We start from the raw sequence: 19,061 nt of genomic DNA, 5'->3' as shown, positions 1-19,061 counted from the left end.
ACAAAAACAATCAAATAAAAAAAGTTGACTGATAAGAGATAGTAAACAATCAAATAAAAGTGACTCACAATTAAATAAGGCAAATTAAAACCACAGTACTAACATGACATAATGTGAATTGTCAGAAGTCCATAGTACCACTGTGAAATGTCCACTGGTAGTCCTTAATAAAGGACTAGTCCTTAATAAAGGACTACCAGGATGGACTCCATAGGGCGCTGTGCATGTCACAGAGTGCGTCCCCACATATACACGAATAGACATAACATGTTGCAGGCAAATATCAATACAAGCCGGCCCAGGCCGGCATTCAGTGAGACCACTCAACCCAGTAGAAATCTTCCCCACTTACTGTATCATTGCATTTATCCACCTCATTTATTAGGCTATAAGATATCCTCTCAACAGCTGCCACCTCACCCAGTTCTGAGATCCAATCTTGAAATGATAATGGGCCTTCTACAGCTTTTCACGTTCTCATTATCACCTGTTTACCATAATAGTTGTCTGAATCCAGTGTGCTAGGGCTTTTACAAATTGGTCAAGGAGTTGAGGATGTCCAACTTAGTATGTATAGACCAGGACAAAATTCATAATCCATCCCCACAATCTCTGTGATGTATTCATGGACTCCAGTCCAAAAGGTCTGCCATATTTCAAATATAACTGAAATATTGAAATGTGTCAAAAGGTGAATTAGTCCATTTCTAAGTTTTATATACTTCCTATTTACTCTTCTTGTTATTGAACCCCCCCTTCCCCTATTTCTTTACTATGCTACTATTTGATTATACAACTATACATCCAGTAATCCATCAATCTGTAACATTTGTCTTTGGCAGGAATATTAAATGAATACATTTAATGGAATTTATGGCATTATGGTCTGTGATTTTTGAAATTAAGTAATTTATTTAGTCAAATATTTTATATACATTTGTTTTGTGTGATACAGTACTACCATGTCTGATCCAGAAGCACGACCACGACAGACCACGTGTCATTTAGTGTGAAATGCTCCACATTTTCAATCTGTTCGAATTATAAAAGCAATCAGCATCAGACAGACATCGACACAGACAATGAATCTATACATTTGATTCCAGTTGTTCCTGAACAAATGACCTTCAGGTAGCCACTGTGGCAATTCTTTTGGTTGGTGCATTAATCACTAATGGATTTATCATTTGTTTCTCTCAATTTTAACCTCATCTGAACCACCTCTCAATGGCTGAGAAAGATGTTAGCTAACGAGGGAGAGAAGTCTTAGTGAATCTTGATGAGGTGCCTCCACTGAACTCCAGTAGGAGCGCTCAGATGTGAGGGTTTGACTGTAGGTTCATGTGTGTGTGTTGCATACATTGACTGTATATATTATCTGGACAGACTGTGCCCATTGGTTTTTGATACCAGAAAATGAAGCTCGAATCTCCTGCTCCCTGGTAATGTTTGATTGGATGAATGGATTTTCCTGGAGCATTGTGGGAAATCCTGCTACTGCAGATGCAGTGTCGCGAGCCCAGCCGACTGTCCGCCTGGCTTGTGTTCTTCTTCTTGTGTTCTGTACATCCATGGTGTGAGCCTCCAGCCTGTTAGCTCCACAAAGTAAATCCAATTTGGAAATATGCATTATTTTGATAAACTGACCTCACAACGAGAGCAATACAGTTACGTGTCTAACAACATTATTAAAACATCATAAAGATAACGTTTCTGATAGTTTGCTAAATTACTACATGCTAATCTGCTAGCGAGCTATCTGGCAAGCTTCTTCTTCTTCTTATTCTAATAGCTTTCCGGCAGGCTAGATGCCTTGCTGCCTCTACCGGTCGGAAGTATTACTGTTCTTATTTATCCAATGTATTTATCGTCTATTAAACTCAAAATGGGGCCATAATTTAGAAAACGGAGGACATGAGAACATGAAAAAAACTGTTGATTCAGACCATAAACTCATTTGTAAAGTGTTTATTTAAGACATAGACCGAGAGAGAGATTGTTTTCCGTCATTTCCCCATTGACTTGCATGCACTGCACTTTGATTCTGCAGTACCCACTTCGCCCCCCCCCCCCCCCCCCCCCACTGGCCATTCGAGAGAATGCAATTCCCGGGTTGGCTTCAAACAGAGGGAGGCTGAATTGGGCACTGGTTGCATAATATGCCCCCCGAGGTGCCAATGCACTGTAGGAATGCCTCTAGAGGAGTTGGCAGTGTGCAGTAATTGGCTTGGCTTGCTAACAGAAGGAATCTCCTCCTGCCTAGAGGATCTCACCTAGCCATGTCTGGAGGACAATAGAACCAGATCCAGGTCAGATGGCCCCGTAAGGCAGTGGTTCCCAAAGTGGGGTCCCCAGCAAAAAGGGGAATCATTTATTTTCACCAGAATTCCATCCCTAAGTAACACAATGACAGAATGTATGACTATCTATTTCGGGCATGGTTTTCATCAACTTTCTGTAATAAAACATCTAAAAGAAAGAAAATAAATCTTATCAGAGGGGGTACCCTGAGACAAAGTCTTATCAATTGGGGGTTCATGGTCTAATCTGTGTCAGTTTAGGGGTCCTTGTGAAAAAGTTTAAGAACCACTGCCTCAAGGAACACTTCTGTTGTCAACACGCATGCACGCGCGCACACACACACACACACACACACACACACAGAGTGAACACACACACACACACACACACATAGTGAACAACACACACCCCGAGGAGATATTGCTGACTATCATCAGGGCAGTTTCTTTCTCCATGAATTAGTAAGCAGTGTGAATGGCATTGAGAGAGGCCTGCTGAATGTTTAATGGAATCAATCATGGCGCAGCAGCCAGAAGGACACTGCATCTATTTAGACAGGACGGGCTCTGCTAAGCAGGACACCTCAGCACAAAGTGACAGCCAGACAGAGTGACACTGATACGGCCCACCAGACAGAGAGAGGACCACCAGACAGAGAGAGGACGACAACGACGACGACGACGGAGGGAGAGCCAGCTGGTAAAGGGTGAAGAATGTCAAGTGAACAAACAGAGAGACTGTCCTTGTGTCCCACTGAAGTCCGATGCCAAATATAGAGATGGGATATCGGTATTGGGATATCGGTATCGGGTGCCGATACTGACATAATTCACATATTGGATATCGGACTGACGTCGGCGTTGTCGATCCACGTTCCGATCCAGATTCCATCTATAGCCTGCGCTGGACCATAAACCCACCATAACATAACATGAAACAGTGCTAGTAGTAAGTAGTAGTAGTAGTGAGCTAGTAACGTTCGCAGTTAGCTAACTCGACAACATGTCCTTAGTTTTGGTGCTATTTTTGGTTAGATATTTTAGTAGGGGCTTTCCCACTTCACCAAATGTGGTAAAGTGGCAGCGGTGTTTAATTGTCGGTTTGTTGAAATGTAATTTTAATTCATTTTGAGTGGATCAATAATTGTTTTGCAAATATCCAATGACCTTTATTAATTGTTGAATTTAATATTGTGGAGTATGATGAAGCGGTTAACTAATGCTATGAGATAACTGATTACCAAACCAAACACTAACCTGATGGCTCAGTAGGAGCCAGCTACAATGTAAAGGTGGAGGTTGCAGCTCCTTGGTGAGTTGCTAAGAGCTCTGGGATCGGTATCAGAATCAGTATGGTATCGGCAGATATCCAAATCTAGTGGGGCTCAAAACAGCACCTATAGGTCGCTTCCGGAAAGAAGCGCCAAAATTGGCACAAATACTCCTTGTGGACTGTTATTTTGATAAAAGTAACTGGCCATGCAGAAAATTTATTTTTTTCCAAGATGGCCGCCATTTCCAGCCTGAAAACACTATTTTGGGGGCAACTTTGGGTAGAATTTTCCAATATGAATGATCTTGTTATCAAACCATACATTTATGACCACAGAGAAGCCAGATTTATTCCATGAAAACTTCAAAATGGCTGCCATTTTAAAGATGGCTGCCATTTCAGCAATTTTTACCATAGGATTTCACTGTGCAGGGCGATTTTGATGATTCTGGTGTCAAATGACAAGTTTTTAACTATGGAAATTTAAAAATTATACATCAGAAATCATTTGTATATCTCCTTTTACCATTTACTCTGCATATCTTTTCAAAGTAATGTGAAAATATGCATAAACAACAGTATTTTAGCACAACTTTTATTAGAAATGTATAGGAAATTGACATTTTATTTTCACAGGGAGCGATTATTTGGTTACAATTGAATATGCATAAGCTATAAATAAATAAATAAATACATTAATCTATTAATTAATAAAGTACATTTGATCTAATAATTACCACTTTTATAAATGGACACCTTGCTGTAAAGTAATTACATACATTTTTGCTAAAACAATAAATAGCTTTAAAAGAATGAGAGTCAAGGTGGGGACAGGAAATCAATGAGGGGGGGGGGGGGGTCATCTCCTGAGTGTCCTGCAGGTGGTGCAGGCTGGCGCTGGAGTAGTCCTTGACACTACAGCTGCTAGGCAGGCTGACCCCTGAGTTGCTCATGTTGCTGGTGCTCCGCTCCAAGTAGCCCAGCAGGTAGTCCATCCCCACCACGTTGACATCCAAGTCTTCTGATGGCACACAGGGGACACAGCATTCTGATGGACAAATGGCATACAATGCATTGAAGACATCTGCAACCTTAATAACCTGACCATTTGTGTATCAACAGTTATGTTATAGAAAATGTGCATATATAATCAACTAACCTATAGTCTGGGTTGAAATGGAGCCTATTCCTCACATCTGCATCTGCAGCTACACAGTGCTGTGCAAACAAGACTAAATCTGTAGCATTTGCACCTTCCACGGCATTCAAATCTGCAACCACACTTGGTCAGTTGTCGGCAACTCTCTGCAATGGGGGGGAGATCAGTCCACAAGATCTGCCACATATCGCCTTTCTTGATCCATCCCCAGTCAGAAGGACTTTGTGCTTCTGGTTGGCAAAGTAATGATTGAGCCCATATGCATCCAGCCTGGTAGGCAGCACGCTTTACATGCTGGAGTAGAGCAGCTTGAGTAGAAGGGATGGCTTCATATGGCCTCTGCTTCTGAGCAAACATGTCCAGCCTTGCATCATTAACACAATCAGATGTACTGGACCTGTCATACATCTTTTTGTTTTTACAGTCAAAGAAAAAAACTAGAAATATTTCAAGTTTTCAAGTATACAGTATCAAAGCTGAGAATCACATGACGGTAAATATCTAAAAATAAATGTAACTTATTACTTACAGACACAGAATGTAGTTTAGGAATTTTCTTAGTAGATTAGACAGAAGTTGGCAAACCAAGCGACCACCAAATGACAGCTGGCAGTGCAGTGACAGCCGATTTAAAGGGGCAGCACTTTTGTGTGTGTGGAGGGGGGGTAATCTTGTAAACAACCCCCCCCCCCCCAAGCCTAGCAGTACACCAATAACAAAACTCTTTTGCTAAAGTTGTGCTAAAATACTGTTGTTTATGCATATTTTCACATTACTTTGAAAATATATGGAGAGTAAATGGCAAAAGGAGATATACAAATGATTTCTGATGTATAATTTTTAAATTTCCATAGTTAAAAACCTGTCATTTGACACCAGAATCATCAAAATCGCCCTGGACAGTGAAATCCTATGGTAAAAATAGCTGAAATGGCAGCCATATTTGAAATGGCAGCCATTTTGAAATTTACATGGAACAAATCTGGCTTCTCTGTGGTCATAAATGTATGGTTTGATAACAAGATAATTCGTATTGGACAATTCTACCCAAAGTTGCCCCCAAAATAGTGTTTTTGGGGCGGGAAATGGCGGCCATCTTAGAAAGATCGAGATTTCTGCGTGGCCAGTTACTTTTATCAAAATAACAATCCACAAGGAGTATTTGTGCAAACTTTGGCGCTTCTTTCCGGAAGCGACCTATTTTACATTGAAAGTGCATTTTTTGAGCCCCACTAATCATCATGTGTCGGAATCGGATCGGAGCTGAAACAAAGTGGATGGATGCATCTCGAGTCTAAATGTTAGCCGGGCGTACGCAGAGAGGACAGAGTCGCCCGTCAGTAGCTGGCCTGAATGCTATTGCTGGCTTCTTGTCTAATAAAAGAGTTTCTTGCTCCCTCTCATATCTATCCCGCACACCCGCATGCCCTTTGTCAGGGATCAGAGAAATTCGGGGTGACGCAGGGGACAGGAGGATCCTCTTCAAAGCCCTCCTCTGTGACAGAATGAGGTGAAATTCGAACCTTAAAATACCACACTTTGGTTCAGCTATAGCTATCCTCGCACTGCACCGAGCCCAATCCACTTCAGAGTATGTGTGTGTGTGCATGGAATCCACTTCAGAGTATGTGTGCGAGTGTGCATGGAATCCACTTCAGAGTATGTGTGTGTGCATGGAATCCACTTCAGAGTATGTGTGTGTGTGCATGGAATCCACTTCAGAGTAGGTGTGTATGTGTGCATGGAATCCACTTCAGAGTATGTGTGTGTGCATGGAATCCACTTCAGAGTATGTGTGTGTGTGCATGGAATCCACTTCAGAGTGTGTGTGTGTGTGTGTGTGTGTGTGTGTGTGTGTGCGCATGGAATCCACTTCAGAGTATGTGTGTGTGTGCATGGAGTCCACTTCAGAGTATGTTGTATGTGCATGGACCCCACTCCAGAGTATGTGTGTATGTGCATGGAGTCCACTTCAGAGTATGTGTGTGTGTGCATGGAATCAACTTCAGAGTATGTGTGTGTGTGCATGGAATCCACTTCAGAGTATGTGTGTGTATGTGCATGGAGTCCACTTCAGAGTATGTGTGTGTATGGAGTCCACTTCAGAGTATGTGTGTGTGTGTGTGTGTGTGCATGGAATCCACTTCAGAGTATGTGTGTGTGCATGGAATCCACTTCAGAGTATGTGTGTGTGTGTGTGTGCATGGAATCCACTTCAGAGTATGTGTGTGTGTGCATGGAATCCACTTCAGAGTATGTGTGTGTGTGTGTGTGTGTGTGTGTGTGTGTGTGTGTGTGTGTGTGTGTGTGTGTGTGTGTGTGTGTGTGTGTGTGCATGGAATCCACTTCAGAGTATGTGTGTGTGTGCATGGAGTCCACTTCAGAGTATGTGTGTATGTGCATGGACCCCACTCCAGAGTATGTGTGTATGTGCATGGAGTCCACTTCAGAGTATGTGTGTGTGTGCATGGAATCCACTTCAGAGTATGTGTGTGTAATGTGCATGGAATCCACTTCAGAGTATGTGTGTATGTGCATGGAATCCACTTCAGAGTATGTGTGTGTGCATGGAGTCCACTTCAGAGTATGTGTGTGTGTGTGTGCATGGAATCTACTTCAGAGTATGTGTGTGTGTGCATGGAATCTACTTTAGAGTATGTGTGTGTGCATGGAATCCACTTCAGAGTATGTGTGTGTGTGCATGGAATCTACTTCAGAGTATGTGTGTGTGTGCATGGAATCTACTTCAGAGTATGTGTGTGTGCATGGAATCCACTTCAGAGTATGTGTGTGTGTGTGTGCATGGAATCTACTTCAGAGTATGTGTGTGTGTGCATGGAATCTACTTCAGAGTATGTGTGTGTGTGCATGGAATCTACTTCAGAGTATGTGTGTGTGCATGGAATCCACTTCAGAGTATGTGTGTGCATGGAGTCCACTTCAGAGTATGTGTGTGTGTGCATGGAGTCCACTTCAGAGTATGTGTGTGTGTGCATGGAATCCACTTCAGAGTATGTGTGTATGTGCATGGAATCCACTTCAGAGTATGTGTGTGTGTGCATGGGAGCGCTGTATTTCACATCGTCTGTGAGATGCTTAGTAATGGTGTAGCTAACACTGCATCCTAAGATATGGTGTCCCTGTGTAGTGTAATATAATATAGATGTGCTTTCTGTTCTCATCCTAACACACTTGCTGCCGAAACGTTGGTTTCCTTTTCTCTGTGTCCTCAATAAATATTGGCACTTTGACTATAGTGTGTGCGGCTACATCTCTGTCTCTCATGAGACTAAAAAACCTCAGCTCATCCTAACACACACACTTTGTTATAATGGACCAGAAATCACCTTCACTGACGTCATACAAAGGGTTAATGGCTAATGCCATTTAATATTGACACATCTCTCTCATACATGCTCCTATCTATCACCTGCTACTCTCTCTACTTCCCCTGCACTTTCTCTGTCTCTGCTGTCTCTGCATTGTATGCCTGGTCCCTTCTCGGAAACACTCCATTTGGATAGTCCGCCTACAGAGATCTACTACAGAATATTTGTAACAGGTCAACAGTTTATTAATTGACATTCGTTTACATTGAACAATTCAACTGTTTCGCCTCGTCTGTACATGTTGTATTAACAGCTCATTAGTTACTTGCGATTCAACAGATTGTTTGCTTCATCACACGCACATAATACGCTCTATAGATAATCTGTTCAACTACTGTTAAAGTCAACTAATAAGCTGCTGAAATGTTACAAATAGTCTGGAGTCTGTCTGTAGGCGCAGTATCCAAAGTGTTAGCCAATTCTCTCCTCTCCTCCCCTTCATCTTGAATAGATGTGCTATTCATATGGGGATGAATTCAGCCTCAACTCACAGGTATGCAGCAGCACAGGTATACTTTACTAACCGATAGACAGACCATCTGTGCAGTAAACAAATCGCTCAACCGCCCGTAACAGCATTGGGAACATTTAAAATGTCCTCAGACATTCATTCAAAGTCTGGCTGTTAACGACTCTAAAATGAAAGAAAGAAAAAAACAACAGTGCATAGTCCATACTCATTAAAACGCAACTGAACAAGATGACATAGAAATATATGCAAATGAAGGCAAGTAGGCTTCCTGTTAAGAGCTGGTCGTATTCCACTGGGATCCCCGAGACTTCTGAGGGATCTGCTTTCAGAATTTTCAGAAAAGTGTATATTTTTAGTATATTTTTTTAATGTTGCAGTTAGGTGGAGGTTGGCTTGTCAGCAGCACGGCTGTGATATGAAGGCATCACCGTCACCGCTTCAGTGTATGGCTTCCTGTTCCATAGCTGATGCCACATCTCCTCTAATTAAGTCTTTTGTTAAGAGATAGCATTCCTCAGATTCAGCTCAGAGCCTAAGGCCACGTCCACACGGAGACGAGTGTATCCGCTAAAGTTTTTTCTCATATGGACGTTTCGTCCAGATGGAACCAGCGTTCTGGGACTATACGTTCTGGGAGAATACGCACATTTTTGAAACCGGGTCCCAGAGTGAATAAATCTGAAGACGCCACCCTTGCATTTCCGTGTTTACAACCCATACGCATCTTTCCTGAACCGATGACGACATAGCACCACCTCTCTCTGCCAGCTAGCTACTGAGCCTCAGGGCTCCACAGCTGCCTCTTCCCATCCACCCCTCCCCTCCCTTCATTTCCCAGAAGGCTTAGCGGCGGCTAAGTTTTTACAATAACACAAACAAAATCAGGCTAAACGTGTTAGATAGAAATAATATTTATTTTTAATGCAACATGCAATTTTGGAATAGTTGAAATTTGGACAAAATGAAATTAAATGAAATATAAACCCTGAGTGTAACGCACATACTCGGGATGATCTACATACTGTATAGCCCTCGCAAATACAACGTGAATAGTGAAGTGAGAGGTTTTTTACGACCACACGGTTGTACTGTGATGGTTGCACTGTGATGTCCACTCGTGTCCACTCCAACAAGACTATAGCTTACTTGATATTATATAGCCTAATCTATATTCATGTTGCATCATTTAGCCTGTGCTGTGATGTGCAGGAGCGGCCAATACGCTGGGATGTGTTTGCAACATATGTCTAAAGATCATGGAAGTGGGTGATATCAGGAACGTCACCGATAGTTAATGTTCTATATATTGTAGGCTACAGGGAGACCATCAGCCCTGCTGAACAGCTCTGCATTTGCCTGTATAGGTTTAATCATTTTATTCATCGACATGGCAAACCTCCCCGCAAAGCCAAGCTGCTCGCTACAGTGAGATACACATTATAGACTGTGCGCCCCTAGTGGTTGATGCCATTATTGACGAGATTGTCTTATTCTCTGTTTTTGGTGTACTTTGTGGCAGCGTTACAGCGCCACTTACCGGCCTGGCATATATACTACAGCGGTTTCAGTGGTATTCAGTGGTTTCATGTGGATACACACATTTCTTGAAACGATTCCATGTTTATGGAAAACTTTTCTTAAACGGGGGGGAAAAAAAGATCGGTTCCGTCTCCGTGTGGACATGGCCTAAGTGCCCTCTTTCATCGACACAGATAAGTGCACGTGAACTCACATGTGCACACGCTGTGGCATCTCATAGACACAGATAAGTGCACGTGAACTCACATGTGCACACGCATACACACACAACAAAGAGGAGGGCTGCGAGGGCATGCTTCTTATTTTGTGGCTGTGTCGTTGGTTGCAGTGCAGACTGCATTTTTTTTTAAAGGAGCACATCTGATCTAATGGCTAATTGAATACGCATTACAACTAGCTAGTTGCATAATTAGCAATTGCCCGCTCTACCACAAGACTCAGTAACAGTCTGCAGATGACAGTAGATTTCCCTGCAATCACAACCTGACATGAATGCTAAAGTTTGAATTCCCTCGTGGCACTACATAGTGTGGATGTGTGTTTGTGGATGCACACATGTACCTGCATATTTGACATATCATGATAACAGTGCAAGTGCAATGGATCTAATTAATGGTGACATATTTTGTTCATATTAGCTAAATAATGAAACAGGCCATTTTGAAATTGAAGGCTGAGCAACAACAAAATAATAACACACCTGTTAGAACATTAGAACAAACACCACAACAGTAAGCACGCAAGCTTAAATCAACTGAGCTGGGCAACAGTAGCACGAACTGACTTAACAAATGTCAGCTTGTGAGTGAGAGAGAAAACAAAAACAAATTTGAACTAAAAAGCTAGCTTAGTATGGATGTCCTGGTCACTGAAAAAGCCTTTGGGTGCATCTGAGACAAACGTTCATCTTGTTGCTGTGGGTCTGCCTCCTGGACTGAAGCATGTTATATCTTTTGTGTCCCCGCCCCCACCACCACCAATTTGGTGTAAACAGTTTAGAAAAACAAACCTAGGGCTGTTTCAATAAGCAGGGCGACCAAGTTAGGCAGATAATTGTGAAATCGTTTATAGCATTTTAATGTGTGAAAATAAAATTGGATGTTCGGGAAAGTCACACTTTCATCATGAGCAGCACTTGAGACGTGATTTATTGTAACCTTTAGTTATCCAAGTGGATAACCCTGCCATTTCAAATGGCAAAACCCCTCCCCCCCACATCTATTTTGAATAATCTATCAATTATTTACATGAATTGTTGCATTTCTGGGTTTTTCTGTTGACCTTTTATTTATTTATTTCCATTTGATCATTTCCTGGCCTGTTGATATCTGTGGTGCAGCACTGGTGCAGGGCTGCACCACAGATGGATGGATGGAGATGTATGTGTGTATGTATGTACGTATGTACATACGTACGTATATACTGTATATGTATATATATATACGGTATGTATGTATATATATATGTATGTATATACTGTATGTATATATATATATATGTATATACTGTATATATAAATATAAATATATATCAACAATGATAAACTTTTTTTCCATTACATTAATTAGTGATCAAATAGTATTTATTATAGCACTAACTTATACTTAAATAAGTGTTGCCAATTTTGTCAGGTTATTTAACTGAAATTGAGTTAACAGCAATATATTCCAGTCACACAATGGCTACATATTTCTTCACTCATTCAATGAGCTTCTGTAGTTTAAAGCATGCCTCTTCAGTACCGTAACTGACATTTTATACATTTTACCAGCAGATCTCTGGTGACATGATGAGGTGAGACATCACTGCACCTCCTGGTGGCCAAATAAAGAACAGCTGTTGTAAGACTTGCCTTTTAGGGGCAGTTCCAAATTACACCCAAAATGTGGTGCATATTACTCCCTGCTGCTCATTCAGAAGATCTACAGCTAAAATCATTTACCAAAATCAGCCATAATCTGTCAGACAATGGTACTGAATTATGACTCAACAGTACTACCATTTGATAGATATGTATTGCCAGCAGTATACTTAAATGATCCTCAGATGTTGACATCAGTGCTTAAATAGAATACACAGTAGTCCTTTCTGAATACAAAACAAGGATCATCAGAGATGTGAACATTTTCAGCTCAGGTATGATGATTCATAGCTACATGTAAGGTTGAATTTTCACAGTAAAACAACTGGTACCTTCTCATATCTTTTATGATATACTGCCCATTGCCCAATACATCACAGACATTTGTAGAAAGTGATTTGATCAGGTGGTGTAAACCATGATGATGTTTACACCACTTGCTTATGTAGTCTGCCACCAGGTGTAAAGGAGAGAAGTTCACCCTTAACTAACTGAGGCCATGAGGTCTAGGTGAGGGTGTTAAGCAGAAGCTGCAGAGCGGAAGAGCCAATCAGCACTGCACTAACAAAACAATAATGGCCGCCTCCTTGCCTGATCGTCTCGAGGAGCAATGTCGGCGTTTGTCTAGTTTAAACAGTCATAAAGTGCCGTTATTGCAGAAATAGACTCAATAACAACAATTAAACAAGTACAGGAGTATCGCCGCAACCGCAGAGTTTCTCGGCGGAAAACATGTTTTTGCCATTCTCCCGAGTGGATTTGGGTTTGACCGGATCCGACGCTGATTGGCTGAAGGAGTTGTCTGTCAAGGCAACTACGCCCGCCCACGCTCCCGCCCCTGCTAAGGACTGGGTGAAGAGTTGGGGCCAGACCGTCACGCAGAACCAAATGAAATGTGAGTTCACGTGACGGGCTGGTTTACCAGGCTACTCTATAAGTAGAACAAGCACAAATTCGCAATAGCTGCGACCATATTATGCAAGTTTCCGAAATGCAGGATGGCAGGGGCAGCCCACCCTAATCTGCCTCGGTCACCCTGCATTTTGAAATGTGCCCCCCCCCTCCCCATTTTTAACCCATTCGCATGAACACACACACACACACACACAAACACACACACACCCTTGACACCTCCTACCAAATGTCAGCCTCCTAGGGCGAAAACTGTGCCCGCTAAAGGTGGTGGTGAACTTTTTGTGGACTGACCGACAGAGCTGCTGGTCACAGCTAAAAAGCACAACAGAGCAGAATTTACAATGTCTACAGTACACTGCAGGTTAAAACAATCTATTCTAATCCATCCAACAGACATCAAGTAGTCCCAATGTATGATGTGGTTCTGATGATCCTCGCTCCATGGAGGTAAAGCAATACAGGAAGAATGAGGATTAAACAATATGCTCCTGGTCATGAATATGGTAAGAATAAAGACGGTATTATCCCCAAGAAGCTATTCCTCTCACTTTCAGAACGAAGCAGATCCAATATCAGATATGGAAGATAATCTTAGGGAGAGAGAGAGAGAGAGAGGGAGAGAGAGCGAGAGAGAGATAGAGACAGAGAGAGAGCGAGATAGAGAGAGAGAGATAGAGAGAGCGAGAGAGAGATAGAGAGAGAGAGCAAGAGATAGAGAGAGCGAGAGAGAGAAAGTGAGAGATAGAGAGAGAGAGCAAGAGATAGAGATAGAGAGAGCGAGAGAGAGAAAGTGAGAGAGAGAGAGAGAGAGATAGAGAGATAGAGAGAGCGAGAGAGAGATAGAGAGAGAGAGCAAGAGATAGAGATAGAGAGAGAGAGAGAGAGAGAGATGCAAGAGGCAGTAGAAAGAAAGTGAGACACCGGGTGTCAGGCAGCTGTTCAGTGGTGCATTTCTTAAGCTGGGCATGGAGGATGGACGGGTAGAGGAAGATGCCACGCCCTTATGAGCAGGCTGTAAAACCAGTCGGCAGACAAAGAGACGCAAAGAGAGTGAGAGAGCGATCCACAGCGGGATGGAGCTCTGACTTCCCAGCGTAGGGAACCAACGAGGTGTCCTGTGTAGGGAGCTAACGAGGTGTCCTGCGTTAGTTGGCAACTAACGAGGTGTCCTGTGTAGGGAACTAACGAGGTGTCCTGTGTAGGGAACTAACATCCTGTGTAGGGAACTAACGAGGTGTCCTATGTAGGGAACTAACGAGGTGTCCTGCGTAGGGAACTAACGAGGTGTCCTGTGTAGAGAACTAACGAGGTGTCCTGCGTAGGGAACTAACGAGGTGTCCTGTGTAGGGAACTAACGAGGTGTCCTGTGGAACTAAGGAGGTGTCCTGTGTAGGGGTGTAGCGGGTCACAAAATTCAAGGTTCGGTTCGAGACGACTCAGTGCCGTCACAGTTCGGTAAGTGTTTGATGCAGCAAAAATGTAGATGCTAGAGAAATGTCCTTGACTATTACCCCCCCCCCCCCCCCCCCATTTATTTTATTATTTTCACAGTTTAGTTTCAATTTTATTTTTATTTCAATTCATGACAATGTTTTTTTTAACACCTTTCATCTTTTTCATCTCAGTTTTACTTTAGCATGATATCCTTGTAGAAGGCTTGCACTGTTCAGCAGTGAAAGGTTAATTTGGGTTTTAGGCTTGCCATGCGTATTGAACCCAAAAGCCTCGTACTGCACCTAAACCGTTGGGTACGAATACGCGTATTGTTACACCCCTACTATTGTGTGTGTTTGTGTGTGGGCTTACAGTGATGCTTTCTTGTGACCAGGGTCCATAAGGCGTAGAGTGTCCCTGATCACGCCCACTTTGACCTCTTCATCCACCGGACTGGGAACGTACTCAAAAACTCCTGGGGCCACCTGGAACAGTAGGAGAGAATGAATGTCCGCACACCGGTTAAGCTCCCATAATTTAATAATTGAATAAGCGCAACGTTTCGACCCCACACGGGTCTTCTTCAGGCAATCAATCAACAAAGCACAGACAGGAAAATGGCAGTTCATATACAGTAGCTGTTCAGGTGATTAGTTAATGGTAAACACCTGCCCATCAGCTGATCCGGCCTATACAATTTTTTTTTATATAAAATTGGTTTAAAACCCCAAGAAAGGGGCATAGGCTACATTCAACATATCACAATATGAAAGTTAATAATACATTAATATTTCCATCAATAAACCACACCCTTGTTGCAGAAAATAAAATAAAATGAGGAAAGGAAAAAGAAAAACCAACAGCCAGTGAGCTGAGCTTAAAGGGACAATTCGCACTTTTTTGCTTAATTCACAAATTCACAAATGAATGCACAGACCTCAGCCTACCATATTACAGAAATGGTTTTATATCAAATTCTTCATTCAGTCCATGAGGGGACATGGTGTTTAAATAAAATATCCAAAATGTTTCCCGTTGGACGAGTCTTTTATCATGATCGCCACCTCTAGGTGGTTTTTGGACTCTCTCCACCCCAATATACCTCAGGGCACTGACATTATGACCGGCTGCTTTGAAATGAGCAGCAACTGGGCTGCGTTCATCCCCGGTTCTAATGCAGCTCCGGTGTTCACTGATTCTGGTGCGCAGGGGTCGCGTCGTCTTGCCTATATAGGCTAACCCACAGGGACAGCGGATAAGATATATATGTGTCGTACTGCATGTGATGGCTAGGGCTGGGTCGGTTTGAAAATTTTAAAACCGGTTCGATATTGCCGTCTAAACCGGATCGAACCGGTATACCGATTTTTTTTGTAATTAAAAAAAAAAAAAAAAAAAAAATGTAATTATTTTTTTTATTTTTTTTTAAGCAGGGCTCCCGAGTGTGGCCCATAACTGTCTGTAGTGCAACTTCAGTCCACCTGATAGCGATAATACACCTCTAAGCTGGTATTGTCAACCAGCAATGATACTGAATAAAAAGAAGCAGGACACCTGTGTAACAAACACACCCTGTATTTATTTCTCATAACTATTCAGCTCAACTTTTCTTCTAAACATCAAAATAATAAATGAAATAAGACTTCTGCCTATAGTGCAACTTGAGAAAAGGCTAATAAAAACACAAGCAGTGCAATCAGAATGGATTGGCTTACAGCTGAGCTGCCTTATAAACTTCAAAACTCACAAATTCACACAATATAGGGCCTAGGCATGGGTCGGTTTGAACATTTTGAAACCGGTTCGATATTCCCCAAAAAAACGTATCAAAGCGGCTGCAGTTGGTGGCGATAATGCACCTCTAAGCTGGTATGCTGCCAACCAGCACGAACACTGAATACAAATAAGCAGAACCTTTTAACTGTAACAACACACTGTTTTTATTTCTCATAACTATTCAGCTTAACTTTTCTTCAAACATCAACATAATAAACAAAATAAGACTTTTGCCTACTAGTGCAACTTGAGAAGAGGCTAATACGAACAATAGTGCAATCAGAATGGACTGGCAAAAAAAAAAAAAAAAAAAAAAAAAAAAAAAAAAAAAAAATTTTTAGGTTTTTTCGGTTTGCACGTGATCAAACCGGTTTGGGCTCGTATACCGAACCGAACCGGTAAAACCGGAAATCGACCCATGCCTAGTGATGGCCCCTTTAATAGAAATGTTCTGGCCAGTGTGTGGGTGATTAAAGATTTTACATTTGTGTGTGTATGAACATTGTGCGCAATTTCCGCACCGGTAGTTACCATCTGACATAACTGGTAGGTCTGTGGTTGGCTGGGGGCGCACTTCATTTTTAACCAAACGGTCTCTCAGGTTTGGCGCACGTTTAAACACCAACATTGGTTTTTCTGTGAAAACTGTTTTTAACTTGGGGTCCGACTCAATAATGTGCCAGTGCTTATTGACTGCTTTTCTAAAGTCAGACACCAGAGGAGAATACTTGATACAGCACATAGGAGATTTTCTAAGATCTTTCTTCCTCTCCTTAGGTCTTAGACATTCTTCTTGTGTTAACTGGTCAAACCGCTGCTTGGCCACATCAATCCATTCTTGCTTATAGCCTCTATTGAGGAATCTATTAGATAGGTCTGCAGCCTGCGCAGAGTAGTCTGCGTCCTCACTACAGATTCTACGTACCCGGTGAAATTGACTGATGGGTAAACTTTTGACCAGTGGTCTCGGATGGAAACTGTCCCCACGTAATATAGTGTTACGGTCGGTGGGTTTTCGAAACAGATCAGTTTTAATACTCAGTCCATCTTTGCATATCTGTACATCCAGAAAACTTATGCGATGCATGTCATGTTCTAACGTGAACGTCAGGTGTTCATTACAAGAATTCAAATACTCATGGAAACTCAATAATTCCTCCGCTGTGGAGTCAAAAATTAGAAAGATATCATCAATGAATCTTTTGTAGAATAAGGTTTTTGAGAAAAAGGGATTGGCTGGGTTTAATACATATTGGTTTTCAAAATAACCCATATAAAGGCATGCATAATTCGGAGCCATCTTGCTCCCCATCGCTGTACCTTTCTTTTGCATGTAATAATCACCCTTAAAGCGGAAGAAATGATTGGTTAGCACTATATTGGTCATGTCAAGTATACACTCAGTGCTAGGTTTAGATTGATGTGGGGCAAGAAAGAACCGGAGTGCCTCAGTCCCTCCGCTATGGGCCACCTGGAACACGCACACACACAGATGCAGTAATTACTATGGCACTGACAGTGATGATAATGATAAGAAGAATACGGAGGATGATGATAATGTCGATGTTGGCGGTGGCTCTTACCTCCTGTTCGTGCGCTATCCTCATGCTGGGGTTGGAGTTCACCTCTAGTAATACTGGCTTCAGGTTCTTCATCAGCAGGATGTCAAAGCCTAAGATCTGACACACACACACACACACACACACACACACACACACAGACAATGGATACATGTAGGATAAAATCGATAAAAAAAAGAGTTTAGATCAGCACTGTCAGTGTGACCAAGTCAACTTTCCTCAAGGTCTCAAGTAACTAAGTAAAAGTACTTTGTTACTGTACTTAAGTAGGATTTTCAGGTATCTGTATCTGAGTATTTATTTTTACTTTACTCCCTACATTTTAAACACAAATATCTGTACTTCCTACTCCTTACATTTTGAAAACAGGCTAGTTACTTTAGTTCGAATGCACAACAGACAAAAATGATGTAAAGTTGTTTGTCTCTTGTCTCGCGCTCTCCCAGCTTTCACGCATTATGTACACCTTTTTTGTGTAGAAACCATATCGCACTAATTATGAATCAAAGTATAGTCTTTATACAACTTTAAATATGTTTGGAGTGTCTGTCTATGCGGAGTTGCAAGATGCGCCGTTGCTCTGATCGTCTCCAAAATTGTTCGTCCAGTGTGGGTTGACCTCCTCCCCTTTTTAATGGAAACTAGGAATGGAGCGCGCGTAGGGTGGAGACTCTGGAGATGATGCTCCACGGCGGTTATGGAAATGGCCCACTCGGCGGGCTGCCGTCATTCTAATTCACACTGTACCTGGAAGCAGGTGGGTCCTGGTTTGCCAGCCGGTATATCAGCCTGGTAGAAGACCTTGAGCTCAGGCACCACGGAGATGACAGTCTTGATAACAAGAGAGATGATGTCTGACCACACCTTCTTGATGTCCACACCTTTGGCAGCGAGGCGGTACAGCACACTGGAGAGCGTGCGCTTGCTGCCCGTGCTCTGGCTGTCTGAGTGAACAAAGTTGCCACTGTGGATGTTGAGGGAGTAGTTGGTCAGGTGCATGAAGACGTGGCTCAGGTTCTTCTGGCTAGGCTCCTGCACAGATAGAATAAGAACGAGTTTAACTATCAAGGCCTTGGAATTGTTTCTCATTGGTAATACAGTCTCTGTATGGAGGGGGGGCGGAGGGACTGGAGATATTCATTCCAAATTGAGATTTTCACCATTTGAACTACTTGCTACTTGACATAAAAGTGAAGCACATTATGAGTTACAGTTAAAAGAAGGGTGCACTGTTGATCGGCCACTGATAGTTGAATCAACTGCCTGACGAAAGCAGTCATATCTTCTTTTTAGTTAAAATTGGCTAAGTGATGTCTGTGGTGGTGGTGTCTGTCACGATTTGTGATGGAAGTGATGTCATCAG

The 19,061-nt window shown here is 42.3% G+C and overlaps 1 protein-coding gene across 1 annotated transcript in view; it reads right to left on the bottom strand.

The window, feature by feature from the left end:
• The window catches only part of ttll11 (tubulin tyrosine ligase-like family, member 11), a gene marked incomplete at both ends in the record, with an annotated part of 62,463 nt that overhangs the window by 17,532 nt on the left and 25,870 nt on the right, over positions 1–19,061 (bottom strand). The window contains 3 exons of the mRNA XM_083641108.1: positions 14,715–14,827; positions 17,702–17,797; positions 18,446–18,730. Of these exons, the coding sequence (XP_083497234.1) occupies positions 14,715–14,827; positions 17,702–17,797; positions 18,446–18,730 (494 nt within the window). The remainder of the gene's footprint in view (positions 1–14,714; positions 14,828–17,701; positions 17,798–18,445; positions 18,731–19,061) is intronic.

This window comes from Poromitra crassiceps, assembly GCF_964638095.1.
Source record: "Poromitra crassiceps genome assembly, chromosome: 8".
Taxonomy (NCBI): Eukaryota; Metazoa; Chordata; class Actinopteri; order Beryciformes; family Melamphaidae; genus Poromitra; species Poromitra crassiceps.
This window is presented reverse-complemented; position numbering and strand designations above follow the sequence as displayed.